This window comes from Giardia intestinalis, chromosome 3 (assembly GCF_000002435.2).
Source record: "Giardia intestinalis strain WB C6 chromosome 3, whole genome shotgun sequence".
Lineage (NCBI taxonomy): Eukaryota > Fornicata > Diplomonadida > Hexamitidae > Giardia > Giardia duodenalis.
In genome coordinates, this window is record NC_051858.1 from 1,660,244 (window position 1) to 1,688,241 (window position 27,998).

Consider the following 27,998-nt stretch of genomic DNA (forward strand, 5'->3'; position numbering starts at 1 on the left):
GGCACGGACGCAGTTGCTACAGGTCTATGTCAAGCTCGTTGAAGGTGGAGAGTGGCTCATTAACTGCGTTCCCGACGCCTATGCTCAAGCTTCTACTGGCCAGGCCCTCCCCCATGGCTCCTCCCTGCGCGCTCCGCTCCAGTGACGCTCCTCCCTCGAACTGCTTGCTGTCATAGAAATCCATTTCAGCTCCGCTCATGTTGGCCAAGTAATCAAGAGTAGAGTCGGCCATCCCACCCTCTACCCTGCCGGCGGGCTTCTTTTCATCGACAAAGTCCATCTCCCAGGCCTCTAGCTTTCTTGTAGTTGGCGTCTTTTGATGCACGCTTTTCTCCTCCAGAAGGTAGTGCGAGTCTGGGTCGAGATCCTGCATGTCGTCGAGTCGCGGGGCTGTGGAGGGCTTTATAGTGATCTCTGGACTGTCGATAAATTCGTTCAAGGTGTCATCGGGCGGGATGATCTTGCGACCAGATGGTTGCAGACTGCGCTGCTGACTACTGGGATGAGGCTCCCCGAGTCCTTGGCCTTGTACAGAGTAGCTATCCGAATAATAGTTGAGATCCACGTCAGTCATGGGTGCAGACCTTTCATATGACACCGGATTGGGCAGATCATGCGAGGAGCCGTTCGCAATTCTTCCAGATGGGGGAGGCCTTTGTGCAAAAGAACTAGGAGATGCCCTGGGAGGAGACAATCTATTTATATCATTAGCGCTGCAAAGAGACCCAGACGCTATTGCAGGCTGCTGGGAGATACTTTGATTTGTAAAAGCGCCGTGCTCGCTTTCCTGAGCTAAGCTCTGCCTCGCAACTGCTCGTTTCCGCAGCGGAGACGTCTTGGCCTGCTCTGGGACCAGTAGCCCCTGTACTCCTAGCTTTCCAAAGTCAAAGGTGTCGCTGCTGTCATCGGGAACACTGATCTGTGGCCGTGCCAAGCCGCTCTCGGTAAGACTCTGCTCTAGACTAACATGTGCCATGCTAACACTGGATTGGTTAATATCTTTATCGATCATTGTTTCTGCTGCAAGAGTGGTTGCATTAGTAGGGCGGACAGGGGTACCACCCTCAAATCTGCTGAGGGTTAAGCTCCCAACTAGCTCTCCCGCTTCTCGTGCCTGTTGTCGGTGGTGTGCGAGGGACTCTGGGGTCCTATTCGCAGTGATATTTTGCACATGCTCATCCACATGCGGTTCCTCTTCGAAATAGGAGCCAAGAGTAGCATTCTGGACTGCATAGGATGGATTTGAGGCCACGGATATGGCATGCGCCAAAGAGATGTCTAGCTCGCCACTATTTGTTGAATCAGGAATAATGGTTGAGCCTTCGGTAACGTTTTCATCGTTAAAGTCTTCCAGCTCCATGCTCTCGTTTGTGGGGCCGGTGTAGCTATCAACCCTACTTACATAACCATCATCGTCTACGTCCTGCAGATAATTTTCAGATATTCTCTGATCAGGTTCTTCTAACTGCACATCGTGGACAGGATCATGAACCTCCACAACGGCTTTCTTCGGGTCTTCGCACTGAAGCTCAAGGTCTGGGGACTCAACAGAGATGAGTGGTTTGCGCCGTCCGATGGAAGTCGCTAAATCGTTTGAAGACATGCTTCGTTCTGGAGTCTTCTGCTTCGGAGGGTGCTGCTGGATGCACACCGGAGATTCGGTCTTCTGGGCCAGGAAGAGAGAGACTGAGCCTAGTGTAGTGTTGCTTGCCTTAGAGGAGTTTCTATCGGGAAGCGCAGAGAATGAGGAAGCGGACCGTAGGGCAGGGCTTTCAAATCTGCGGCCAGAAGCAGAACCTAGAGGCTCTATAGGACCACTCTTCCCATAGTATTCCTCAAACTCATTGGGTCGCCGCACATATGAAGTGTGTGCACGCTTCTCAACAGATGATGTGATGCGCTTGTAACTAGACTCTGCAAGGGAGTTTCCTGGCCGCGGAGTTACGCGACTTTCTTCCTCAGACTCCCTCTTTCGAGGCCCGGTGCTCCGACCAAGGGATCTAGGAACCACCGGCTGGAGAATCATCGGTTCCGCCAATGAGTCCGTAATTGATGGACCACAGTCTTCACGCTCGGAGGCAGATGGCTTGCGTGACTTTTCACTACGAGGTGGTATTCTTGGAGGAGATTGGTTTGCATTCACAATAGATCCTCGTCGCTGTGACACCCCCGAGAGCGTGGGAGTGTTAGCTTCACTGGCAGTTAAAGTGGCTTCTTGAAGACTAACTTTATCCATAAATGCCCCAGATATCTCCATCACCAATGCATCGATCTCCTCTCGGTACAGGTACCCCTTAGAGCCGGCATACATAAGCTTACCGTGCACACTCTGAAGGATCGCGCGTATCTTCTTGCTATATGCTACTAGCTCATTGACACGGCGTTTGAGCCGCACACGGTCAGCGGCGAGAGATACTTGCTCTTCTTCAAGTTTAGCTAGCGCGGCCCGCAACGTTGCATTGTCTGCGCTGAGGGTCTCAATCTTCTCAACAAGATGGTCTGATGTTTGGGATGGATGAGACATCATCCTAGACTGGAGCTCTGAGAGGTCGGACGCCAACTGATCGGATCTCTGCCGAAGCAGGATCTCCTCGTTCTCCTTTTCTCGCAGAGTCCTCTTCAAGTTTGTGATTTCGATGACGTACTTCTCGTTGAGGACATGCAGGTCTTCCGTTGGGTCGGTGGGAATAATTGTTGTGATCACTGGAGCGTTGTGTTGCACGCTAACGGGGGACTGGCTGCGTAGCTCGCTGATGAGGAGGTCCTTCTCCCTCAGCTCCTCCCGGAGCCGCGTGCTTTCTGCCAGCGCCTTCTGCGCCTGTGCACTACACTCAGAGAGCTGGGAGACCTTTGCAGACAGGTCCTCCACGATTGCCTGCAGGCGCTTGTTCTCCTCCTCGTACGCTGGCAGGGGTTGCGACGCGCCCCGGGGGGCAGAGATGGTCGACCCTGCGCGCGGTGGCAGGTCTGTGCTCGGCTCGTCGGGGTGGAGGCTCAGGGCCCCGAACACGCCCTCCGAAGCTGCGCTCAGGGGCCGCCGGCCGTCCTGCGTAACGCTGATCTCGGTTGCAGAGTCCGCCTGCATCTGTAGCTGCTTGCTCTGGGCCTCCAGCTCGAGGACGCTGGCCTTTGTCATCAGGTGCAAGGCCCGGGACTGCAGCTCCCTCAAGTTTACTGCAAGCAGCTCCCTCTGTTTCTGGACCGTCTTGTACTCGAACTCCAGCTTCAGGTGGTCGCTGGACAGCACGGACAGCCGGGTCTGCAGTTCCTGCGTGATCAATTAGCAATGCCAATACCGATTAGCAGAGACGTTTACTCAGATCAGAAAGGTATAGCCTACAAGGTAGAAGGCGCGCAGTAGACATATGACAAGATACTTCCATGTTTAGTGGATTTGTAGAAGAAGGGGGCTATTGAAATCTGCGGCGCACCCTAATAATCTTCATTTTAAAAAAGTGAATGGACTTTGACTTCAATGCTCCGGCACAGCAAGCCCCTGGAGACCCGTTCGCTCTTCCTCAGCAAAGCTCCGAATCAGCCCCCAAGAAGAAACAATCGAAGTGCAATTTAGAGCATGTGGTGGTCTACTCCTTTTTCATCATACTTAAGTCTGCTTCTCCTGTGTTAGCTATTGTTATGCTTGGAATAGATTTGGGCGTGGTAAAACTCCTTCCCCCTGCTATGCTACTTACTGTGATGGACGAGTGGTTTACGCATCACATCGCTGGCAGACGTATGGTGCGTCTTCGCTATCATATCTACGGAGTTGATGGAAAGTCTTACATTCATTATGAATACGACACGCAGACAAAGGCCAACAAGTGCGAGGCCATAACGTTCTGGACGTTTCTCTGGGTGCTCCCTTTATTCTGGGTAATAGTTCTCATAATTAACATTGTCTCGTCCACAATAAAGATAATAACATTCAAATTTAACGCTACTATCATACTATACGCGATTTCACAGGGCATATTTAGTTGTTTCTCCATCTACAAGTTCATGATGACGCGCGTAGCTCGTTCAGCAAAGATCAGAGAAGAAAGGAGGACGGGTAGAACAGCTCCCGCTCCCATATCTGCCCCTCAGAATAACGACTACACTGCCCCTCAGCCCCAGCAACAGCAACAGCAACAGCCTGATCAATTTGTGTTTTAGTAAATGGCTCCGTGGCTTGGTCGCTAGAAGCCCTATTTCCATATGACAGTATTGAATCTTGTGACACATAGTCGGCTCCTTCTTTCTTGGAAGGTAAGGAAGCCAAGTGGATACGCCGGCAACAAGTTTGGAATAGCACAGGTTGCTGGGCAAAGAAGAATAGCAATACAACTGACTGGCCAGAAAAAGAAGCACAGGTTCGTCGGAACGTCAGCTCGATCACAACGCTACGGAGGTGTTAACAAAAAACGAACGACGCAGTATGAGTGCTAAAAGAAGTTGGCCCTCGGTAATTAGCCAAGAGGGAAGCCGCTGATGCGTAAATCAGTGCCGCAAAATATAATGATATATGACGGCGATGAAGTGTGCGACGTTTGCCTTTGTGGAGACTTCAATAGCGACAACCAGATAGTATTTTGCGACTCGTGTAACTGTGCTGTCCACCAGGCGTGTTATGGGATTTCTGACGCCGAGGTTGCTGCAGATCGCTGGCTCTGCAAAGCCTGCGCCCAGGAGTTCGAAGGCCCCTGCTTTCTCTGTGGATTCTCCTTGTCTGGCTTTAGCAGCAAGGAGTATGTCATAATCGGGAGGCCAGCGGCGACGAGGTTTGTTCACTGCCTATGCTTCCGGATATTTCCCTCTCTGGTGTATTCCCCGGACGACTCAACAATTCAGATAACCCCCGCAGCCCACTTACGATTGGAGTCCATGCGGGAGCAATTTAAGAAACGGCCTTGCCTTTGGTGTGCGAGCAAGCCGACCAGCAACGGGATCACGATGGTATGTCGTGCCCCAACTGGATGCACTAGTAGCTACCATCCCCTGTGCCTGGTCCTAGCGGGCGGGGGAATATGGGAGGAGGGGTTCGATACATACGATGTTATCCATGCCCTATGCCCCACGCACGTAAGCTACAATTGGGCAACGTGGCGACAACAGAAAGTGGCCAGCGGCTCTTTTGACAACGCCATGGCTGAGGTCCAGAGCCTGTTGTTAAATCCTCCCCTTAAGCAGTCGCTGCGTCAGAACACTGCGACCGCCTACAAGATAGGGGCCCACACTGTGCGAGACTATGGAACCGTTTCAACGGAAGGCTTCATGCTTATGGGGTTTCTCGACGATGTGCATCAGGAAGCAGCCGCCCAGTATCCACTCTGCGTCACGTCGTATCAGGGTAGGGCCTCTGAACCGTATGCTTTGGGCACACACGAAGCAGCCCTTCTTAAGCATCTTCAAATAACTGCAAGACTAACGACGTCATGCCCGCGATGCATCCGAGCAGGGGATTCCCTTCGACTGATTGACGATGGTGCTCTTGTTACTGCTTTGGAGCGTCAGTTTGCGAGCTGCAGCTCTCTATCCGAGCTGCTGGCGCAATCTCTTGCGTGCGTATCTGCAATTAGCTCCTCCATATTTGCTTCCCTGTCCCTAGTTCCAGGTATGCTTTTGTGGCGGTCGTTCTCCTCGGACAAGGCGTTGTTGGGCTCGGATGCCCATCCACAGACCCTCGATGGATATGATGCCACTTTTACCATTCCCTGCCTCGAGCTTTACTTGGCAGTTCTACAGCATCCAGTGACCATCTTTCTGATCCCTGGAGACGGTGACACCGACACCGTGAGTGCAACGATTCTACGACCTCCAGTCGCAGTCACAGGCTGCAACCTTCTGTTAAGAAAGGGCAGTTAGTAATCCATGTGGTGCAATTGCGCTACGTAAAGAGGCATGTTTTCCTTTATACCTGATTGACATGGACACCCTGAAATAATGTGCCTATCGATTCACATTGGATATAACTGAGACACACATGCCTTAGAGCGCACGGATTGGTGCTTGTGAGCGAGGCTCAGCTTAGCTATGCTATGAGCAATACAGTGGCCCCTGAGCAGCCTGAAGGATGACACGCTTTTCGCCGATTGCTCGGTTTCTCCGCGCCTTAACTACCTCACCTTGTCCCTAGAACCGCTCGTGTCTATGCCCACTTCGGCAGAGAGTTGACTTTGATGGTTCACTCTGCAGATAAGGCTGTGTTGCCAGACAGAGTTCTGTATCTATGAAGGATGCAAAAACTTTCGGAGATTTGTCTTTGTCTACAATTTCTCGACGAGGAATATCTCAGCAGCAAATGCTCAGCGTATGCAGTGAAGGTTCTCGCCGTATTTTACCTTCGGCCTCGAGTTAATTTATTCTCGTTCAGAACCGATGCTATCGGTTTTGTATCAAAATGCTATCTCTGAGGCGGAGGATCGGATGCAGGAGCTCGAGGACATCTTACATGAAACGGCAGCCCTTAGCTGCTCTCCAAACGGGGCAATCATGCTGAAAGATCTCATACAGACCTACAGAGCTCACATGAATGGCCGTGGCATATATGACGGCGAGGAGGGCTCGCTTTACTGCAGAATATTAAAGCTGAGCACCATGGTTGACGAGGAATTCTGCGCTCTTGCTTTGCGATTGAAGTCGAAGTCTAAGGCGCGCAACTGCGATTCCGCTGGGTCCCGATTGAGCGTCATCCCACATAGCGAGGGCGTGCCTTACGACCTTTGGAAGAAGTGCCTCAAACAGTATAAGGCTGAGCTGGCCCTTAATATTCTTGTAGATGCGTACTCTCACTCTCGATCCAAGCGCCTTGCATTTCAAGGCTTAGTGCATGCTTACAACAGTAGAGCCAGCATGCTACTTCAGCGATCTTCATTCAGTTTGACCGAACCTGTAGAGGACTACTATTACCAAAGCACTTACTCTTCTGAAACCTCATTAACTCCCGATTCTGCTCTCCAAGATCAGAAAGCATTGCAACCGGGTTTACCGGCTAATGAGGTCAACGCTTGTCAAGTTAGCGGGTTTCCATCCGATATTTGCGCTTTCAGCAGTAATCTGGTCGGCGCTAACCAGGCATTTCCAAGCCTCGAGTTTCTGAACAGCGTTGCGGCCTCCAATCCTTTTAGAACTCGTGACGACGCAATGATGTCATCTGGCAACTCTGGATCCCAGCTTTTAGACGCAATAGGTGCAGTTGCAGGCCTGTATACGCAAAGCGAATTCCTTAGTTCACAACTTGGCCACCTCAGCGAATCAAAGGTTGAAGCAATTACTGTCCGCGAGGAAAAGCTACAAGCCTATGCAGACTGGTTTCAGAAAAAGATTTCACTCAAGCGCACACAACAGGCTTTGACCGCATGGAGACAGAAGTATCTACGTGGCCTCGATCTGGAGGCACAGGTCCGCGAGAGCGTACTTCGTGCCGATCATCTCCTTGCGCGTACATTTGGTGCCATGCGATTGCACTTCTTGCGGTGGCAGCGGCTACTTCCCATTGCAAAAGAGTTTCATAGAGCACACCAGGCTCAATTTATAGCCACTGCCTTCAGTGCTTGGCGAGAGGCCACACGACTCATAAGCCCATATATTCTTCTCGAGCGACTCTATGAGGGAAGTGACAGACAGCTCCGCGATAGCAGGCGCACTCTTCCTCGAGACCTCGCTCTTTCGTCTGGCTTACAAGACCCCCGTCCATTGGAGACTAGCATGTCATTTTTATCTGTTTTGGGGATAACACCCCAGTTCATAGAGCAACGCCAGAAAAATCGGGTCCTGCAATTTATTCGCTGTGCCCTTTGGCTCACGGCATACGTCCCCTCTTTGAGGAATGCCCACGCTGTGCTACTAAATGTGCACGCGCGCAGCCTTTATACGGCATATCTGCAGGCGCTGAAAGAGGAAAGCGATCAACAAGGTCTTCCGGAAAAAGACCCCCAGGTCAGAAACAACGCAATGGTAGTCTTTCTTCAAACGCTGTTCTCTATGAAGCCTCATTTAATTTCTGGCATGCTTCCCATTACTATTAGCTCCCTGCGCCGAAACGTCGATTATCTGCGCGCCATACACGCCGCCAATGCCTATCAGCTTTTCGTCATGGAGGCCGGCTTCAACGCCTTTCGGAGGCACGCACACACTTCCAAGCTAGCGCTCTCCAAGCGCATAAAAGCTATTACGTTTGCGCGGTTCCGAAAGGGAGTGCGCTTGTTCCAATTTGATTGCATCGCACTTGAGCGGTACAATCAATTTCTGATCGGTCGTTTGTTTGATGCTATGCGTACTAAAGTGCACTTTTCGCGCACAATGCAAACTATTGCTTCGCGTCTGAACTTAAATCTTATGCGGCGAAGCCTTAGGATGATGCATGACGTTTATCTCTTCCAACTTGTGCTTAGTCGAAATGAGGAGGCGCTTGTTACAAGGTCCAACTATACGCTCTTATCTACCGCATTTAGAAACTTGCATACACGATATGTAATCCTCTATCTGGTGCGATACCAGAATGCATCCATCTTGCGTGACTACTATCTCTATCGGAGAGCCTTTGAGTCCATTCTGCAAGTCCACGATCGACAGATGCGTGGAGAAGCCATTTACTCTAAAAGCTGTCTCAGTCTAATGCACCGCACGCTTTCAGGTATACTAGAGGCATCCAGTACCCAAAGACTTCGGTACGAACTAGCGTCTGGTCATTATACAAATATACTAGTCCGGGTACGGAATACTGTTTTTAGGCAGTGGAGGTGGCGCACAGCCGATGTGCGTGATTTGATACTTATAGCCGGGGAGCAGATAGCAGCTGTCGAAAGAGACTACAAGGCGCGCGCGTTTCAAGCATGGAGAGGAGTTTTCCAAGAGTTCCGGTCTTGTGAGCAATACCTGTCCCAGAAAGAGGGCACTCGGGTTCTTCGCACGGCGTATCGTGAGCTTTCTTGGCTATTTGGTCTTGCTCGAACAGCTGACAGACATAACAACATCCGTGAGCACCAGCGCAACATCTATGTGGCGGGAAAGATATTTCGGTCTATGCGCCAACTGTCTGCCCAAAAGGCTTTCAAGCGCAAAGAGATCGCAGAGGAGCTCCGTCGTAGATATAATGGCTACCTGCTTAAGCAGGCCATGCAAACGATCCTCTTGGCAATAAAGGGAATCGCTTTAACCCGGTTGGTCAACAGATGCCTTCTTCAGAGGTTCTTTTCCAATCTTGTGCAACAACACAGAGAGCTCATTCGTGAGCGGAATACAGAGCACAGAGTCAAAAACGGACTGGCACACTTGTCTGCCGAACAGATTGAGCGGCTAAAATCCAATGTGGCGACCTTGCTGAGCACGTTTGCCGATAGTGAGAAGACCTTCAATCACCAGCTCAATGCACACGTATCTAAGGGAGATTTGATGAGCCTTCGCGGGTATCTTCTACAGTGGAAGCTCTATGCCAAAAAGAGCAGCAAACTTACTCAGCAGGAGGGCGCGGTAGTCAGCATTGTTACGACCCATGTGCTGAGCCTTGCGTGGCGTTCATGGCGGGCAGCCCTCGCCCTTGTCCAAAAAGGGCATGACATAGAGGTTCTGGTGGACGCTCGTCTATTGCGCCAGGCATGGGTGTGCATGCAAGCCTTGCTTTTTCATCTTCAGTACTGCGAAGTAGCTATTGAGCAGCGGACTCGCACCAGGTTACTGCGCTATACGCTTGATCATTTAGTTTATTCCCTGTCACTTTCACGCAGAGTTGTCAGTGTCTCCAGGCTAGCATACGTCCGAAGTGCGCGCGCTGTTTTTGCAGCACTAAGACACCGGCTAGCAGCGCTGCAGAAACTTCATAGCCTTATTTCTGCCTCTGCACGGAGGGCTGTTCTGCGCGTATATTTTAGACACTTAGCAGAGATATATCATACAAATCAGCGCATCAATCTACTAACTCGTCGATCCAATCTTTCGTGTCTAAAGAGAGCGTTTGCGCAGCTTGTTAACTCACATAGACTCAGGGTCTTAGAAGCTAACCTTACATCACTTACTATCTGTCGCCTAAAGCGCGCAGCATTTTCTGTATGGACTCACAAGAATCGCAGGTCCGCACAGCTCCAACGAAGCTGCGATATGGCTCGCATTAGTATGGATAGCTGCTTAACTAAGCGGGCGTTCTTCGTGTGGGTCACGCGCTGCAAGCACCGCCTTAAGATTGCTGCCTTGCAGGAGGATCTTTGTAGACGCCTGAACAAGCACCTTCTTCGCCAAGCATACGAGACCATCGTGGCCCGGGCAGAGGAGTTCCTCTTAAATGAACAGTTGGTGCGAGGACTCTACTACTTACGTACTATGCGGGCATCCATGGATGCCCTGGTGACCTATGCTGCTGCCAAGAAGACTCAACGCACCGAGGCCGAGGCAGCTGCCGATGTCTTTAGAAGAACTGCACTTCTTAGACGATGCATGCTTTCTGGGCGCCGGAACTTAGCCAACAAGCAAACCATGCTTGCAGCGGCAGTGCGCTATGAGGAGACTCTAAAGCGGAAGGAACTTTCACTGATCTTTCAGCATTGGTTCGACAAAGCCCAGTTTCTTGCCGCTGCGGAAAGGCGAGTCTTGCCACTTTCCTATCGGTGGGCGCTCCCTGTCCACTTTTGGGCCTGGCTGTCTCTTGCACGGGCCATCTTACATCATAGACGGTACACAAAGCAGACGTACCTCCGTCATTTACATAGGTACACTGATGCAGTAAACCGCATGAAAAGGCAAATGCGGACAAATAATCTACTAAAGCAAAAGGCAGACCACCTCATCTCTGTGCAAAATAGAAAGTGCATGTTCGACGCGCTTCGCACAATGATGGATCAGTACTCCCGCCGGACTGGGGAGTGTGAGCACTGGCTGCTCACATAGGGCCGACTGTATCTAGAAATTCGTCTTCAAAACGTATAACCTGTTTAATTTGTGCCTGCGTTCCCTCCTTGAGGAGCCCGAAGATCTCGCGCAGTAGGGTCTGGTAGTGATTAATCCAGGTGTCTGGGACCCTGGATTCGTCACAGTTTTCGCTTGTATTAACAAGAAGGGTGTTTATAGAAACTCGTTTCTTCATGTTTTCTGTTGACTCTGCATAGAGTTCGTAGCTGAAGTAGGACTGTACAGACGTGCACAGCAGCTGTAAATGCCCCCGAGTGTCCATGCCCAGATACATGCCATAGACGATATCTCGAAATATGCCGTAAAAGGTGTACAGCTCCAAGTCGCTCTCTATGTTCAGGAGCAATTCGGCAAATATGTTTGGGGGCATCACGTCGTTGTGAAAGGCGTCCCAGAGCTGCAGGGCAGCGTGCTGTGCAGGCCCTGCTTTCAGTTTTTGATGTAGATAGCCCCTTCTGGCGTCCATGATAGATCGTATACTAGGAATGAGCTGCTCTATAATTCGCATTCTACTTCCACCACCCTGTCGTATGCCTGATACCAAGGTGGCTAGCTCTGCGGTTCTATCCGGGGGATCGTACACAGAGCGGACGGCGGACTCCATTTGGACCTGCTCCTTAACTGCGGTCACCACTTTTTCACGCACAGCGCTGGAGCTCTGAGGCGCATGCTGAGCAGAATGGTCTAGAATGGTGTGCGCCATGCTGACTGCCTTTAACTGAGATAACTTGTCTAGTGCAACCTTGCGAGCAGGCATTCTGGGCTCTTCTATTTGTGCTATGCTAGGGGATTCCTTTATGGAGACTGCATGTTCCTCTGCCTGTTCTGGATGCTTTTCAACCATTTGCTTATCGGCCTTTGCCAATTTAGCCTGCGCTGGCTCCGTATGCGTAGGAGATGCCGCACTCTCCAGGTTGTTCCCACACTTTCGTGCAAGGCTCTTTAGCTTTGCCTTGAGAGTTTCATAGTCCTGTAATACTTGAATTTCGCTCATATTTGGAGATATTCTGTACTCGTCAGTATCGCCCTTCAAAGCATGCTGTGTGACGTGCTTGAGACTATGAAAATCTGCAAGGCATGGAAGAAATGCCACGGCCAGCGGCCAGCGAAACCCCGGTAAAGGCATGGTCTTTTTGCCGCATTTGGCGAACTTCTCTGCTAAGAACTGTCCGTTGGGTCTGGTTTCCATGTTAGACTGGTAACTATTCAGCAAGCTAACTAATTGCCTGATGAGCTTCCTGGTTTCGGCTTGGGGAAGTCCGTAAATGGTCCTTTCCGAAACCGGGGTCCAACCTCGTTTAGTGTATACGACAACTGGGTATGTTTGTGGTGCCTTGGAGTATGTAAGAGTGTATGAAGACTTTTGTGACTGCCGCGAATCAGTCGTGGCTAGGCACTCATATTTGGTCAGCCCCGGCGACCACGCGATAGCTGTATTCGACATCAGCTTCTCCTTGTTCTCGTTAAAGATGCGGTTCACAGAGGTGAGCACATAGGGGAGCCACTCTTCCTCCTTGTCGACATCAGATATTGTCCGCTGCAATGAAACGCGCGCACTCCCATCGCGCCGCTTCAGGAAGATTCCTCCGCTCCCGTCCAATTCGAAAGAGAAGCGTAGATCCATCTCCTCATTTTCGAACGCCCCCTGTTGGGAGCCCAGAGTCGACTTTGTCAGAAGATCCAGGAGCGAAACTGGCAAATGCAGCGTAATCCCGTTCTCGCTGCGCAAACTCGCCCACATCCGCTCTATGCAATCCAGAAAAGATACTGCGTCATTGTTCAGTTTGTTCCGGAGCCTTTTGGCAAGTTGTGTCCCTGCTGATCCGCCTAAAAGGGTTAACACGCTCTGCAATGCAGATATGACTATCTTGCACTCTTCAGATGAATATAATTTTACTGACTCCTCATCATTGTCTGTGTCCTGACGTAGGAAGAGATAGGTTTGCTCGGTGAACTCCATTAAGCTTTGTTTTATGCATTATGGCGTATTATTTTAGCTGTTCACTGCATTCTGGAACACATACGAAATGACCCATGTGGCGCTAGACGACGAGGCCCGGCATGAGATCTATCTATGGGTCGACGGAATACCCCTTTCAAGGTCTAAGGGCTACATCTCGCGCGACTTTGCCGATGGCGTGCTGCTTGCAGAGGTTATCCATCACTTTCTCCCCAAGCTTGTGGAGCTTCACAACTATCAATCTACGACTAACTCCGAGGCCAAGAGAAAGAACTGGGAGACCCTACAGCAGAAGGTGCTCAAAAGGCTCCAGCTTAAGCTGAGCGCCGACGAGATTGATGCGCTCATTTCTGCAAAGCCAGGCGCAATTGAACGCGTGCTGATCCGGGTTCGCTCGGCCATTATGCGCGTAAGTGCAAGAAGCGAGGAGCATCCTTCGAGATCCGACCCGCGAGGAGACGAGCATCGCCTTCAAAGGCATCTTTCGGCCCCCAGTCGCTCAGCTCCTTCCGTAGCTACTGCTTCTGCTGCAAACCAGCAGCATACGCCCGCTCCTGCACCTACCCTTCGAGTGGCTCCTCCTCCCCAGCCCCCTCCAGTCAGCAACACTTCTATTGGCTTGGCCGACCTGCACGACGGATCAAGCATTGCTAACGGAGACCTCATGGAAGAGAACACTCTCCTCAAACAGAAGATTGCCACGTTGGAAAAACTTCTTGCGGTGAAGAACGAGCGAATACTAGCCCTTGAGAGGAAAATAGAGCATCTTGAAGTAAAGCTCAAGCAGCGCAATGGCGCATAACTCATTTACTCTAACAGGGCCGCTGATGACCTGTCCCACAAGGGCTTTAGTTTTTCCCCAAGCTGATCCCATGGAAAGTCATCCTTCTTGACCTCCTGTTGGTTTGATTCTGAAACAATGGGATTCGTGGCCTCTCGAGCTTCCCTGACTTCTTTGATTGGCGCTCCGCTTTCATTGGAGGCCGCCCCTATACTGTACTCCCTGCCATCCGTATACATCGGAGCAGGGGCTGTCTTGAAATAACCTACCTCACCGGATTCAGGTTCAGCTCCGGACTGAGACATAGCTAAACCGGGCATGGTGGTTGTTCTTGTGGAGGAGAAGCCGTCCAGGAACTCTAGAGGCATTTTGACGGCCTGCTGAGAGGAGAATGGATCGATCTCTCCGAAGGATAATGGCGTCTCGTTGCGATTAATACCGACGGCATTCTGCATGCCGCCGTACGGTGCGTACGCAGTAAACGAAGCATCGACTCCGAGTGGCATGGTATGCTGCATACTGTTGGGTACGAAGTTCAAGAAGCTGGGCACATGATGCATCTGCCCTTGAAAGCACATGCCCATGTTCGATATGGAGTTACCGCCGTTGCTCATATTGGAAGGGTACCCAACGTTAATGCTATGATTGCACGACATGCTGGTTCCGTTGTGCGACAGTCCAGCGGGGTACTGACGGTGGTCATCGGTAGGTGGTACAGACTGCTGTCCCGCAGGAGGGATGTTTTCGATGTACAGACCCGCTGAATGAGGCTGCTGCAGAGGAGTCCCGTTATCAGCAACCATGATAGGGGACGATTCATAACTTAACCGGTTACTCCGATGCGGAAACATGTTTCCTTGGGGGGCACCCACATAGTTATTAAGCGGCTGATCCTGCCTGAGCTGTTGATACATGGTCAGAGGAATGTGCTTAGAAAAATCCCCGGAGGCAAGGGTATTGACCCCGCGCCAGTTCGGCGCATGCTGGGCCTGTGTTCTAAGATAATAAGAATTGGGGATCAAGGACGGGTCTGGAATGCTCGATAAGCCCAGGCCGCTGCCGTCCAGCACTTGCTTATTACCTCCAATGTCAATAGACGGAAAGGATAACCGCATGTTGTCACTGAGATGGGAGTCCAGACTTGCCCCCTCGCCCTCTTCGTATCCAACCGGGGTCTGCACCTCGGTGCCGTATGTGCGCGGCGTATAGTAGCCAGGGGTAGACGCGTGTGAGTGCATTGTGCTGGTAAAGCCTACACTATGCGCTCCTGGGCCTATGTTAATATCGCTGTGGGACCCCCTGCTTTGTGGCGTGAGGGCTCCCATCCTGGATCCCGGCAAGCCAACAATGCTAGATCCGTGCGTTTTCTGCCCGTTGTATGCTACGTAATTCGGAGATGACGCGCCAGAAGTGCCCGAGTACATTAGCGTGCTTCCCTTCGTCCGACGCGCACAGAACTCATCTGTTATGTCTAGTCTTGTCTTCTTTCCAGAAAGAGATACTCCTGCCTTCATCATCGCCATCTTCACCGCCTTACTCCGGAGGATATTGTTATATGTCATAGTAAATTCCGCGCGATGGTACTCCTTGCTCATTCTGCTCTTGATTCGTGCTTGAAAATCGCTTGCCAGAATGCTTTTGTCCTCGATCCCTTTCAAGATCATATCTCTAATTATCTCTTTGTCATCAAAGGTGACCTTGGCATCTATAATCTTACGCAGATGGGTTTCATAATACCAGTGGTACGCACGGTTTCGATCGATGTTGACTGCTGAGGACACCTCCAGCCAGTTCACCCGCATTTGCGAAACATACCGATGAAGTATAAGAGGCTCGTTAAAAATAGTTTCAAACGGTGGGTGGTGGGGATTATTCCGCTCGATATATTTGGCGAGGGAACGCAAAATATCACGGTGCTGCTCGTCGTACGTAGAAGGAATTGGCATGTGGTATCTGGTTTTATTTTTTGATTCAAAAAAAGGTTCTTTGCGGAGGTACAACTAGATCACACAAGCTGGCCCCAGATGCTCCGTCACAGTTCTGTAACCCACTGATGTAACTTCTATGAAGAAATCCAAAGTACTGATGGGTGGAACATAAGAAGATGGCAGTCCTTTTACGTTCGTGCCCTCCACACTGCTGTGATACGAGCGATCCACCCGCTGACAGGGCTTGTCAACTTGACCATGTACAGCCTGACAGTGGAAATTCTAACTGAATCAATGAAACAATGAAAAAACTGGACCCCAGATTACTAGGCACCTCATCTAATGTTAATGAAAGGTGGTCAGGAAGTTCGTCTAGGCGGAGTGAGCTAGCTGCAGCCCGGAAGAGACTCATAAATTTAAGTAACTACTATGGGACGTTGGAAACGCATAGCCACTCCTCATCTAAGTCTGAGGATCTTCTGGAGTCACTAGCCAACCTCTGCAGCGGTGATAACGTAAATAAAACATTCGCACAGCTGATATCTAATAAGCAGAAGTGCCTAGAGCTTAAAGAAGCGTCAATATACTTCCCCGTCTCAGAGATGCTTCAATTAATTCATATAGAAAATACGCAGCATACTAGCAATGTCCGTAACGAAGCCCGGGAGCTGCTGAAGAAGCACTCTCCGCAGGACGTTATTCTTTCCTGCTGGACTGGCCTCCTGAATCTTCTCCTATCCAAAGAGCACACTCCCAGTGGATATCCAGAGCCAGCATTCGGCTCTAACTTCTCCACATACGTATCTGAGGATCTCTGTGCAGCCGATCACGACTCCACAAACTTCTCGGATCAGTGCTTCGACGGCTGGACAGACTTGCTTCAAATTCTGGGAGAGGTCGACCAGATCTATATTCGTATAGATATGCACGGCGAACCTGAATTGGCACAAAGCATACCAGGCCTGCCTACCGTCCTAGAAAACGTAGCGCTTACTCTCACGGACGTCCTCTGCACAAAGATCCAGGATCGTGATAATGAAATGCACTGTCTCCTCAATCTGATAGTATACGACATCTCGCTAAACTACTCTCCGATCCAGCACAACGGCATCCTTCAGGGCATTCGGACTCTCTTGCTCATAGACTGCAGAAAGGACGAGGTAGACGACGACACGCACTACGATTTTTTCTCTTATCCAAACATAGAAACCTTTGGTCTTCTTAACTCGACAATACCGCTGGCATTAGTCAAATGTCTTGAAGGCTCCACGCCGCCAATAGTAAGAGCAGGCGCGTCTTCGCAATACACGCAGACAGGGATCAAGCGCCTCTGGCTCAACGAGTCAATCATATGCGGAGATGTACGTTCCGATGAGGAGCCTCTCACACGAGCAAAATTAGCACTACACTATCTGCTGACTTCTGTAACAAATCTCACCCTTTCCCGTCAACTGCGTGACTTGTGTCTACCGGCAGACCTTCCTCTGGAAGCCTACGAGTTCCTCCTTGACCACGGTATATCGGGGATTCTTTTCATGAACCTCAGGAATCTGACTATACATAAGCTCAATCAGCCAGTAAGCCTTGCAACGTATATACCAGACCAGACGAAGGGGCGAGCTAATCTTGAAACCTTCTACGCTAGCCGCCTCCAATCGAATAACACAACCGTCGCGGAATTCTTGGCCAGCTCTAACCTTGAAGGATTGCTAATTGACCCCTACCCTGCTCTTACCTTTAATTCTGAGGAACAGAACAGGTACCAGGGGGCTCTTTCTTTGTTTGCACGCAAAGCAACGGCGTCGACTATCCGTCAAGATGCTTGTTTCTCTTCTCAATCCATCCACCAACGATGCATAACCTCCGCTGCAGCGCGGTGCATTCCTAATACAGAGTTCTCTGCAGACGAGCTGATGATGCTCGACAGAAGGGTTCCGGCCAAGTGCGGCATACTGCTTTGCGGTGCATTAGAGACAGATGTAGCTCTTAGCATAGCGACTTCTTTGTCTTATCTTCTAATTCCTTACGAGGCAGGCAAACTGGACTACTCTCCCACCTGTCGCCTGGTGACAGAAACACTGGTCAGACTACACGCCCTAAGTTTGCAATTCAGTAATGACTGTTATACTTGCAAATCACAGGTGTTATGTTACACTCCTTTTGCTCATGTAACACGAATAGTAGACCCAAATCACGAAAGACTGAAGCACATGCGTGCGATTCTTACGACTTATACATCAGGGACCCCTGGGCCCGAAATCGGAGATCCAGTCAATGAAGCTTTGGCAAATCTTTGCCTTGATACATTGGAACACTGTTTGAAATTTCGCGAAAGAGACGATCTGGATTTCAGCTGTAGAAGCCAGGGAACGGACTCTAAAACTGGCCCTACCATCACCCTTGTTGCCGGCTCGGGGAGTGTCCACACCATTGTTGCGCTTACCCTGGTCATCTTGCTAGAGATGGGCTTTGCAGGACCAATGTCCATTGACTTGCGTCCAGGCATCCTTCTCGCGAGTATGCGTAATTCACAAAACTATATTGAGAAGTATCTTTCCCAGATAGCGTTGTTTCCATTTATCAAAAAAATAGCTCTTCCGGCGGACGCCACGATGCTTCGCTTGAACAACGCCTCTCGGAAGTTTGTGGTTTTTGATGAGGACAACAATGAAAAGCCTTTTGCAACGCAGGTCCATGGAGCTAGGCGGATTTTCAAAAGGTAGCCGTGGTAATTGGTAAATGTTACCATTTAGCGAAATTTTGTGATACAAAATTAAAAGGTCGGCCGCGTCCATGCACCCAGTCGGAAGCATGGATAAGGTGCACCATCTCAACTCGCGGATCATCACACTGACTGCGACTGTTGCGAGTCTGCAGACCGCAAATGGGCAATCTCAGCAAACAATCGAGAGACTCGGCCGTGAGCTGCAAGCGGCGCGCACGCAGATATCAGAGCTAAAGCACGAGTTACAAGAGAGTGAGGATTTGATGTACGCTGGGTCACGGACATGCGAGAAACTCTCCAACGAAATCGCCCGCGTCCGCGGTGAAAACGCAAAGCTCCAAGATGAGTTAGCAGAAGCAAAACGGCAAGCCTCTGCAGCTCTCCACGAGAAGTCCCAGAACGAGAATCTCCTTGCCAGTACTGTAATGCATCTTCATACAAAGCTTCAAGACGCCGAGAAAACCGAGGCTCTCCTTTCAAACTCAATAGCATCTCTTCAATCTCAGCCGTCCGCTCAATTACAACAGGCACAGGCCCTTTTTGAAAAATGCTGCGTGCTAGAAGGAGAAAACACTAGACTGAAGGATGTAATTCATCGTTATGAAGCTACCGCGCAGGAACTGCAGACCCGGCTGTCCGTGCTGTCCAGCGACCACCTGAAGCTGGAGTTCGAGTACAAGACGGTCCAGAAACAGAGGGAGCTGCTTGCAGTAAACTTGAGGGAGCTGCAGTCCCGGGCCTTGCACCTGATGACAAAGGCCAGCGTCCTCGAGCTGGAGGCCCAGAGCAAGCAGCTACAGATGCAGGCGGACTCTGCAACCGAGATCAGCGTTACGCAGGACGGCCGGCGGCCCCTGAGCGCAGCTTCGGAGGGCGTGTTCGGGGCCCTGAGCCTCCACCCCGACGAGCCGAGCACAGACCTGCCACCGCGCGCAGGGTCGACCATCTCTGCCCCCCGGGGCGCGTCGCAACCCCTGCCAGCGTACGAGGAGGAGAACAAGCGCCTGCAGGCAATCGTGGAGGACCTGTCTGCAAAGGTCTCCCAGCTCTCTGAGTGTAGTGCACAGGCGCAGAAGGCGCTGGCAGAAAGCACGCGGCTCCGGGAGGAGCTGAGGGAGAAGGACCTCCTCATCAGCGAGCTACGCAGCCAGTCCCCCGTTAGCGTGCAACACAACGCTCCAGTGATCACAACAATTATTCCCACCGACCCAACGGAAGACCTGCATGTCCTCAACGAGAAGTACGTCATCGAAATCACAAACTTGAAGAGGACTCTGCGAGAAAAGGAGAACGAGGAGATCCTGCTTCGGCAGAGATCCGATCAGTTGGCGTCCGACCTCTCAGAGCTCCAGTCTAGGATGATGTCTCATCCATCCCAAACATCAGACCATCTTGTTGAGAAGATTGAGACCCTCAGCGCAGACAATGCAACGTTGCGGGCCGCGCTAGCTAAACTTGAAGAAGAGCAAGTATCTCTCGCCGCTGACCGTGTGCGGCTCAAACGCCGTGTCAATGAGCTAGTAGCATATAGCAAGAAGATACGCGCGATCCTTCAGAGTGTGCACGGTAAGCTTATGTATGCCGGCTCTAAGGGGTACCTGTACCGAGAGGAGATCGATGCATTGGTGATGGAGATATCTGGGGCATTTATGGATAAAGTTAGTCTTCAAGAAGCCACTTTAACTGCCAGTGAAGCTAACACTCCCACGCTCTCGGGGGTGTCACAGCGACGAGGATCTATTGTGAATGCAAACCAATCTCCTCCAAGAATACCACCTCGTAGTGAAAAGTCACGCAAGCCATCTGCCTCCGAGCGTGAAGACTGTGGTCCATCAATTACGGACTCATTGGCGGAACCGATGATTCTCCAGCCGGTGGTTCCTAGATCCCTTGGTCGGAGCACCGGGCCTCGAAAGAGGGAGTCTGAGGAAGAAAGTCGCGTAACTCCGCGGCCAGGAAACTCCCTTGCAGAGTCTAGTTACAAGCGCATCACATCATCTGTTGAGAAGCGTGCACACACTTCATATGTGCGGCGACCCAATGAGTTTGAGGAATACTATGGGAAGAGTGGTCCTATAGAGCCTCTAGGTTCTGCTTCTGGCCGCAGATTTGAAAGCCCTGCCCTACGGTCCGCTTCCTCATTCTCTGCGCTTCCCGATAGAAACTCCTCTAAGGCAAGCAACACTACACTAGGCTCAGTCTCTCTCTTCCTGGCCCAGAAGACCGAATCTCCGGTGTGCATCCAGCAGCACCCTCCGAAGCAGAAGACTCCAGAACGAAGCATGTCTTCAAACGATTTAGCGACTTCCATCGGACGGCGCAAACCACTCATCTCTGTTGAGTCCCCAGACCTTGAGCTTCAGTGCGAAGACCCGAAGAAAGCCGTTGTGGAGGTTCATGATCCTGTCCACGATGTGCAGTTAGAAGAACCTGATCAGAGAATATCTGAAAATTATCTGCAGGACGTAGACGATGATGGTTATGTAAGTAGGGTTGATAGCTACACCGGCCCCACAAACGAGAGCATGGAGCTGGAAGACTTTAACGATGAAAACGTTACCGAAGGCTCAACCATTATTCCTGATTCAACAAATAGTGGCGAGCTAGACATCTCTTTGGCGCATGCCATATCCGTGGCCTCAAATCCATCCTATGCAGTCCAGAATGCTACTCTTGGCTCCTATTTCGAAGAGGAACCGCATGTGGATGAGCATATGCAAAATATCACTGCGAATAGGACCCCAGAGTCCCTCGCACACCACCGACAACAGGCACGAGAAGCGGGAGAGCTAGTTGGGAGCTTAACCCTCAGCAGATTTGAGGGTGGTACCCCTGTCCGCCCTACTAATGCAACCACTCTTGCAGCAGAAACAATGATCGATAAAGATATTAACCAATCCAGTGTTAGCATGGCACATGTTAGTCTAGAGCAGAGTCTTACCGAGAGCGGCTTGGCACGGCCACAGATCAGTGTTCCCGATGACAGCAGCGACACCTTTGACTTTGGAAAGCTAGGAGTACAGGGGCTACTGGTCCCAGAGCAGGCCAAGACGTCTCCGCTGCGGAAACGAGCAGTTGCGAGGCAGAGCTTAGCTCAGGAAAGCGAGCACGGCGCTTTTACAAATCAAAGTATCTCCCAGCAGCCTGCAATAGCGTCTGGGTCTCTTTGCAGCGCTAATGATATAAATAGATTGTCTCCTCCCAGGGCATCTCCTAGTTCTTTTGCACAAAGGCCTCCCCCATCTGGAAGAATTGCGAACGGCTCCTCGCATGATCTGCCCAATCCGGTGTCATATGAAAGGTCTGCACCCATGACTGACGTGGATCTCAACTATTATTCGGATAGCTACTCTGTACAAGGCCAAGGACTCGGGGAGCCTCATCCCAGTAGTCAGCAGCGCAGTCTGCAACCATCTGGTCGCAAGATCATCCCGCCCGATGACACCTTGAACGAATTTATCGACAGTCCAGAGATCACTATAAAGCCCTCCACAGCCCCGCGACTCGACGACATGCAGGATCTCGACCCAGACTCGCACTACCTTCTGGAGGAGAAAAGCGTGCATCAAAAGACGCCAACTACAAGAAAGCTAGAGGCCTGGGAGATGGACTTTGTCGATGAAAAGAAGCCCGCCGGCAGGGTAGAGGGTGGGATGGCCGACTCTACTCTTGATTACTTGGCCAACATGAGCGGAGCTGAAATGGATTTCTATGACAGCAAGCAGTTCGAGGGAGGAGCGTCACTGGAGCGGAGCGCGCAGGGAGGAGCCATGGGGGAGGGCCTGGCCAGTAGAAGCTTGAGCATAGGCGTCGGGAACGCAGTTAATGAGCCACTCTCCACCTTCAACGAGCTTGACATAGACCTGTAGCAACTGCGTCCGTGCCAAAATTAATTCTATGGCCGCCGCACCAGACCCCATCGCGTCTCCCCGCTATCTGAGTTCGACTGAACAGGCCATGCACTTGTTCAACGATTTGCAGCATAGCGTAGACGCACATCATCAGCTCATGCAAGCGGTTGAGCGTAAGAGCCTCAAAGACATCCGCGCTCACTTAGACCAAGCAGGGACGCTTGACAAGGCCGGCTGGTCTGCGCTTGGCCTAGCAGCAAAGATGAGATATGATGAGGGAGTACGAGAGCTCGCCCCCCTTGAGAAGCAGCTCCACATGGATGTGAGACTCAAGATGGGATCGATGACGGTTACTAGGCCTACCGCGCTCATTCTTGCTGCATACTACAATTACCAGTCCATTATAGAGATTCTTCTTGACTTTGAGTCTGGTGCTACGGACGGCGAGGGGCGTGTCGCCCTTGTGCACGCCAGTGCCATGGGTAACCTTGAGGCCGTTAAGCTCTTGGCTCCGCGTGAGGGCGATCTGTACGCCGAGGACGCCCTCAAGGTCTGCTGCTCTGAAGCAAAAAGTTCTCCACATAAATCCAAAATAGAGGAGTTACTTAGATCGTACATAATGTAATGTAAATTTACAATCGCATTACGAGCCATTGATGTAGTGGATTTGCACCTAATCTATGCGACGACCTCGACTCTTCTCGGCAAGCACGCTGTGGTAGATGCTCTTCTTTTCCTGGAGCTGCTCAAGAGTCGCCTTGAGTATTCTATTTTCGCTTCTGACTTTCTTATACCCTTCCATTATGGAGCGCCGTGCCTCTACACCAAACTGGTCACGCATTATTAGAGAGTTTTCGAGCTGAAACCGAGCTAGGAAATCTAGGATCTCGTCCAAGGGATAATCGTTGGCATAGAACTGCCGCAAACTAGCTAAAAGCTGATACAATGCCTGGAGTTTTTTCTCGTCTGATAGGGGCTCGTCTCGGCCTATGGCTTTTCTCAACAAAGCCTTACAATCGTTGGCAAAGTGCTCCAGTTTCGTCCGGCTCCGTAACACTTTCGGATGGAAGATGTATCGTAGCAGTGTGATGGCTGTGATGTCTATATTTATGTCGTCCTCCATAAAACGTTCGAGAGAAAGCGGGTAATCTGACGCAAGAACATGGAGGCTTCCGTTTTCTGACTTCAGTGGGGCTGCTTCAGACTCGCGCTTCAGAGGGAAATGGCTACTAGCAGAAGGATCGATACCGGAAACAGCAGATGTTCCGACTCCCAGCGATGCTGATGCAACCTCTGCAAGAGTGCGCTCAGACTGCTTAACCAATTCTGTCGTTGTGTAGATTATTGTGTTCGAATCTAACGTAGCAGAATCTATTTTACAACCGCAATCATAGCAGACAGGTTTTCCCGAGTAAAAGAGCTGAAGCTGGCCAGACATCTCGCGGAGCCGCTTGTTTTGCTCTGCTGTAAGTAGCTGAAACTTGACTAGTGTATTTGCAAGGTTGTTCGTGTCCATCATAAGACTAACAAGGCGTTCCTTATACATCTCCGTCTCCTCGCTCCGTGCGCTTAACTCCTGCTTTGAGTCTCCAAGCATACGTTGCAGGCTACTGACAGACATCTGCATGCGCTTGTTCTCCGCCGCCAACTCCTCGTTACAGTTACGGACAACAGCGCACGAACAGGACCTTTGAACTTCTATGAGTTGGTCTCTGGCCAATGAGAGCTGGGTGGTCAGATCGTTGATGGTTTGCTGGCTCTCTTCTAAAAGGGCTCGTTGAACTTCTATCTCCTGTTTCAAAGACCCTTGTTTAGAGGTGACTTCCTTGAGGTTCCTTTCTGTGTCTGCAAGCTTTTGTTTATAGTAACCTAATTGACTTTCCAGACTGTGAATCATCGCGATATTTCCAGACTGGTCAGCTATCGCAGAGGAATGGACAGTACTCGTGGTTTGACTGGACACAAAAGAATGCACGGCATCGCCTAAAATCTGAAGCTTAGCAGCTAAGTTATTTAGATTGAGCGGATCCGTACGAATATCGTGGTCGATCTGGGTAAGTTGAGCAGGAAATGGCGAGCCTGTTGGGCAGGGCACCAAATCAGCCAGTCTACGTGCTGCCAGTGAAAGCGTGTCTGCACCTTCAGAGAATAGTCGCACTCGCTCACTAAGGGTCTTCAGCGTAGCGGAATACAAGCCAATGTCCGCTTCAAGCCCTCGTAGCTGCTTTTCCTTCAATCTCACAATTGCAACGGCAGTATCCTCATTTGTCTGCTGGTCCTTGAGAGCGTAGGGGCATATCTGTAAATGACTTTCCATATCAGAAAGCAGACCCTTGTAAATGCATCCTTCGGAGAGGAACGCGCAGTTGAATGTAAATCTATTACGTAGCTTTTGATACATCTCATGCTGATAGTTTGCAAATGTAACTTCTGCCGCGCAGAGGGAACACGTAGTAATGTAACGAGGTTCAGAGCGAGAAAGAGGACCCACAGAACAAGTTGTGCCCCGCTCCAAGCAGTTCCTGCATATGGTATGGCCACATGGGTGCAAAACAACAGGCAAGAGCATCAGCTTCTCGCAAGCTGGGCATAGATAGTCCTCAAAGGAAGAAAGCTCTAATTGCCTCGAATCATCGTCTATGTCTGTGACTCCCGCGTAGTTATCACAGAAGATGGTGAACTCACGAATGGTATTCCCGCTGGTATAGAGCTTTGCAGGTGGAAGAAGCTCAGTTAGCGGGGTGCTCCTTGTCAACACACCTTCCAAGACCCGGTAGAGGTGGACCTTGAAACGTATGTCTGTGTCTAATTGGGCCAGCGGTTGATTGTAGAGGGCTTCGTCGATTTGCTTGCACACATCTCCAAAGATGAGCTCAAGGACCCCAAGGGGGACTTGAAAAAGAGAACTGTAGTGTAGCAGAATGCTCTGTATTGAAGAAAGCGGAGAAACTGCGCCCGCAGGCGGGAGGGACGGCCTGTCGGCGCAAAGGGCCATAATTTTAAAATGTTTATTGTGACAGCTAGGCCATGGACGATATACTTGCAATGGACGAGAACGACGACGCCTCTATAACTGGCCCCAGAAACTCATAGAGCGACTTTATTGGTTCTGCGACAGACTTCTTCATCACGCGATCTTTCAGCCATTGAGTTCTCCTGGCCGCTGCGGCTCCAAGCTTTTTCTGCAGATGCTCTCCTTGCTCCCTTCGAGATACCTTTTCCTGCACGGCTCGAAATATCAACTTGTCACGCATGTGCGCATAGTACCTGCTAATGTTGTTCTTCTTGTAGGCAAGCCTTGTATTGCGGATCAGAAGGGCATTCAGCTGACGAAGGGCAATCTCCTGGGCTAATTTGTGGCGCTGCTGGTGATCGGCAAGGACGGCGGCCGCTCGCTTGACGGTGACTCCGCACGACTCCAACTGCGCTCTAATAGCCTTCGCAGTAGTAGCTGCCTTGGCCCTGCCATCAGCAGCACTGAGTTTCTGGGCCAGTTGCTCGTGGGTTAGGGTAACAGGTGCCATTACCAAACGAGCATAGAGGTTTTCCCTCAAGGGCAGACCGGGCCTGGTGCCTGTCTCTATCTCAAATGCTACTGCGCTCATTTTATTTTCCCTTCCTCGCATGCCTCTGCGTCTACTATGGGTGCGACCCTAATAAAAAACTCCCTCCATGGATGCTAACGCCCACCCGGCTCTTCTGAAGAGGCAGCAAGTAAACGAGAATATCCTGCAGATGATGCAGGAGTTAACTGAGGCGCTTCTTCAGCAGAGGAATAGCTTTCTGCGGGAGCGGGAGGGGCTTGAGAACCGGATAGTGGCCCTGGAAACGGAAAACGAGGTGCTGAGGAAGAGCGTAGACACTCACCTTGTTGTCATAGATGATCTGAAGTTCGAGATAGAAACTCTTCGTGCCAAGCCGGTAGTAGCTCCAACCCCGCCTACAAGGACTCCGCAGCGACCGCCCCTTCCACCCACAGATACTACTGCCCTTGCGAAGCAAGCAGTGGACGGCCTCAATGCCATGGAGTCGTCTCTGACGGCGGACCCGGAACTCGCCGCCCTGATCAAGGCCTACCGGTCCCGGAATAATATACAATGAAGTGCACATTCACTGACCGGTGCGTATGATCCCTGCGTTGATAAGCTTCTCTATACGAGAAGAGATGTTGGGATCGCTGAGATACTGCTGCGCCGCCTGAGGATTTGTTGAAATCTGCTTGATGACTTCGGCGAGGCCTGGATCTGATGCAATCTTCTGTATTTCCTCGTCGGCCATTGCAATCTCGGTCACCTCCTTGGCCTCCTTGCTGTCTGGGTTGCGCTGGAGCTCCTGGATCTTCTCGGTCGTCTTGCGATATCCCTCTAGGGCTTCCTGATTGTTGTACTTTTCATGCTCAAGCACCTTCTTGTATGTCTCCACTGCCTTGTAGTACTGGCGACGGAGCCTCTCGATTTGGCCCTTGCGCAAAAGAGCCTTTGTGTTGGTCGTATCTTTGATGAGCGAAACAATGTGATCGGCGTCATCATATGAAAGGTTCATTTGGCCCAATTTGAAGTATGCGTTAGCTCTGTTATTGAGAAGGGAGGTCAAGAGTGTTTTGTTGGCTGTAAACTTCTCATTGTCGTCTCTGTACTCGCGCTCTGGATCCAGCGGAAGAGCTTTGAGTCCCTCGGTGTACTTGTCCACGGCCTCCTGGTACTTTCCGGCCTTGAAAAGCTCGTTACCCTCGTTCTTAGCTCTCTCTGCCTTTTCAGGACTATACGCGTTCTGCTTCTTGATGAGCTCCCACTCGTCCTCAACCTTCGTCAGCAAGGCCAGCGTCTGCTTCGACCTGTGTTCAAGCATAGCAGACTTCAGCGTCTTTATTGCCTTCTCGTAGTCCTTGCGGGCGTACTGCGCCGAGGCCGCCTTCGTAAGGGCTTTTCCAAGCTCTTCAAACGTCGCTGTCCCAGGGTTGTCGCGTCCATAATTGTACGCCTCCATTGCCTTCTCCTCCGCCTCAGTTATCTTCTCCATCTTCAGTAGGGCCGTGCTGATGTTATTTAGGAAGAGTATGCTCTTGTGCTTAGCAAAGGCAGCCTCATACTTCTCGATGGCCTCAGCATACTTCTTTTCTTTAAATAGATCGTTCCCCTCGTCTTTCAATTTATTGGCCTCTATTTCCTCAGGGGTGAGAACCTTCTCTGGCTCCTTTGGCGCAGGTGGTTCAGGGTTAGCGGGTTTGGCATCAAAGGAAGGCGCGCCCGGAGCCTGGGGCATGTCCTTCATCATGTCTGGGTCGATTCCCATGGCCACAAGCATGCACTCCATGAGGCGCGGGTCGGCTCCGGCGACTTGCATCATCATCTGGGGGTTTGACGCTACAAGAGTGAGCTTCTGCTCCAGAGAGGGGTCATCGGCAAGGTACTTCGCCGTCTTCGGGTTTGCCCTTATCTTGGCCATCCCCTCTGCATTGAACATGTTACGCATAAACGCTCCTGGATCTCCAGCGCCCGGGGCCCCGCCAAATCCACCAGCACTGGCCTCCAAGGAGGAAAGGCGCTGGCTAAGCAAAGGCTCTGTATTGCCACAACTTTCAATTCCATCGCGCAGTACCTCTACGGCTTCCTCGCGCTTTCCCATGGCGGCAAGGGCGTCCGCTTTGCGCAGAAAGCCCTTTCCAAAGCTTGGCTTTAACTCGATACACTTCTCTGCATCCGCGACAGCAGCGTCGTAGTCCTCCAGCTGGTGGTAGATGTTCGCACGGTTACTGTAGTAGACGTGGTTAGACCCGTCGATATTGATGGCCTTGGTGTAGCAGTCGATGGCGTCTGCCAGCCTCCCCTCTTTGGCCGCTTGGTTTCCCTGGGCCTTGAACTCCTCTGCAGACATT

At 51.1% G+C, this 27,998-nt stretch overlaps 14 protein-coding genes across 14 annotated transcripts; 8 read left to right on the plus strand and 6 right to left on the minus strand.

Annotated features, from left to right (window-relative positions):
* Positions 1 to 16: 16 nt before the first annotated feature.
* GL50803_00135873 (uncharacterized protein) lies at positions 17 to 3,136 on the minus strand (the record flags this gene model as incomplete). Its single annotated transcript, XM_001704326.1, has 1 exon — positions 17 to 3,136. The coding sequence occupies one exon, from the start codon at positions 3,134 to 3,136 to the stop codon at positions 17 to 19; it is 3,120 nt and encodes a 1,039-aa protein (XP_001704378.1).
* A 323-nt stretch (positions 3,137 to 3,459) lies between these two features.
* Positions 3,460 to 4,155, plus strand: GL50803_0012035 (uncharacterized protein; the record flags this gene model as incomplete). The annotated part of the gene is made up of 1 exon (XM_001704323.1): positions 3,460 to 4,155. One exon carries the CDS (start codon positions 3,460 to 3,462, stop codon positions 4,153 to 4,155), a length of 696 nt encoding a protein of 231 aa, XP_001704375.1.
* Positions 4,156 to 4,497: 342 nt separating this feature from the next.
* GL50803_0015559 (PHD finger protein 15) lies at positions 4,498 to 5,844 on the plus strand (the record flags this gene model as incomplete). The annotated part of the gene is made up of 1 exon (XM_001704321.2): positions 4,498 to 5,844. The coding sequence occupies one exon, from the start codon at positions 4,498 to 4,500 to the stop codon at positions 5,842 to 5,844; it is 1,347 nt and encodes a 448-aa protein (XP_001704373.2).
* Positions 5,845 to 6,357: 513 nt separating this feature from the next.
* On the plus strand, positions 6,358 to 10,857 carry GL50803_0023556 (uncharacterized protein; the record flags this gene model as incomplete). Its single annotated transcript, XM_038045976.1, has 1 exon — positions 6,358 to 10,857. One exon carries the CDS (start codon positions 6,358 to 6,360, stop codon positions 10,855 to 10,857), a length of 4,500 nt encoding a protein of 1,499 aa, XP_037901878.1.
* GL50803_0016681 (uncharacterized protein) lies at positions 10,850 to 12,838 on the minus strand (the record flags this gene model as incomplete). Its single annotated transcript, XM_001704318.1, has 1 exon — positions 10,850 to 12,838. One exon carries the CDS (start codon positions 12,836 to 12,838, stop codon positions 10,850 to 10,852), a length of 1,989 nt encoding a protein of 662 aa, XP_001704370.1.
* Positions 12,839 to 12,905: 67 nt separating this feature from the next.
* GL50803_0012046 (SPEF1-like protein) lies at positions 12,906 to 13,640 on the plus strand (the record flags this gene model as incomplete). The annotated part of the gene is made up of 1 exon (XM_001704317.1): positions 12,906 to 13,640. The coding sequence occupies one exon, from the start codon at positions 12,906 to 12,908 to the stop codon at positions 13,638 to 13,640; it is 735 nt and encodes a 244-aa protein (XP_001704369.1).
* A 5-nt stretch (positions 13,641 to 13,645) lies between these two features.
* On the minus strand, positions 13,646 to 15,565 carry GL50803_0038275 (uncharacterized protein; the record flags this gene model as incomplete). Its single annotated transcript, XM_001704315.1, has 1 exon — positions 13,646 to 15,565. The coding sequence occupies one exon, from the start codon at positions 15,563 to 15,565 to the stop codon at positions 13,646 to 13,648; it is 1,920 nt and encodes a 639-aa protein (XP_001704367.1).
* Positions 15,566 to 15,849: 284 nt separating this feature from the next.
* On the plus strand, positions 15,850 to 18,270 carry GL50803_0023560 (uncharacterized protein; the record flags this gene model as incomplete). Its single annotated transcript, XM_001704313.1, has 1 exon — positions 15,850 to 18,270. One exon carries the CDS (start codon positions 15,850 to 15,852, stop codon positions 18,268 to 18,270), a length of 2,421 nt encoding a protein of 806 aa, XP_001704365.1.
* A 70-nt stretch (positions 18,271 to 18,340) lies between these two features.
* Positions 18,341 to 22,141, plus strand: GL50803_00113480 (uncharacterized protein; the record flags this gene model as incomplete). Its single annotated transcript, XM_001704312.1, has 1 exon — positions 18,341 to 22,141. The coding sequence occupies one exon, from the start codon at positions 18,341 to 18,343 to the stop codon at positions 22,139 to 22,141; it is 3,801 nt and encodes a 1,266-aa protein (XP_001704364.1).
* Positions 22,142 to 22,169: 28 nt separating this feature from the next.
* GL50803_0016156 (Ankyrin repeat protein 1) lies at positions 22,170 to 22,748 on the plus strand (the record flags this gene model as incomplete). The annotated part of the gene is made up of 1 exon (XM_001704309.1): positions 22,170 to 22,748. The coding sequence occupies one exon, from the start codon at positions 22,170 to 22,172 to the stop codon at positions 22,746 to 22,748; it is 579 nt and encodes a 192-aa protein (XP_001704361.1).
* A 48-nt stretch (positions 22,749 to 22,796) lies between these two features.
* On the minus strand, positions 22,797 to 25,118 carry GL50803_0016157 (RING-type zinc-finger domain-containing protein; the record flags this gene model as incomplete). The annotated part of the gene is made up of 1 exon (XM_038045851.1): positions 22,797 to 25,118. The coding sequence occupies one exon, from the start codon at positions 25,116 to 25,118 to the stop codon at positions 22,797 to 22,799; it is 2,322 nt and encodes a 773-aa protein (XP_037901879.1).
* Positions 25,119 to 25,143: 25 nt separating this feature from the next.
* Positions 25,144 to 25,728, minus strand: GL50803_004984 (uncharacterized protein; the record flags this gene model as incomplete). The annotated part of the gene is made up of 1 exon (XM_001704308.2): positions 25,144 to 25,728. The coding sequence occupies one exon, from the start codon at positions 25,726 to 25,728 to the stop codon at positions 25,144 to 25,146; it is 585 nt and encodes a 194-aa protein (XP_001704360.2).
* Positions 25,729 to 25,795: 67 nt separating this feature from the next.
* On the plus strand, positions 25,796 to 26,224 carry GL50803_004985 (uncharacterized protein; the record flags this gene model as incomplete). The annotated part of the gene is made up of 1 exon (XM_001704307.1): positions 25,796 to 26,224. One exon carries the CDS (start codon positions 25,796 to 25,798, stop codon positions 26,222 to 26,224), a length of 429 nt encoding a protein of 142 aa, XP_001704359.1.
* Positions 26,225 to 26,233: 9 nt separating this feature from the next.
* On the minus strand, positions 26,234 to 27,997 carry GL50803_0027310 (Stress-induced-phosphoprotein 1; the record flags this gene model as incomplete). The annotated part of the gene is made up of 1 exon (XM_001704305.1): positions 26,234 to 27,997. One exon carries the CDS (start codon positions 27,995 to 27,997, stop codon positions 26,234 to 26,236), a length of 1,764 nt encoding a protein of 587 aa, XP_001704357.1.
* Position 27,998: the final 1 nt, after the last annotated feature.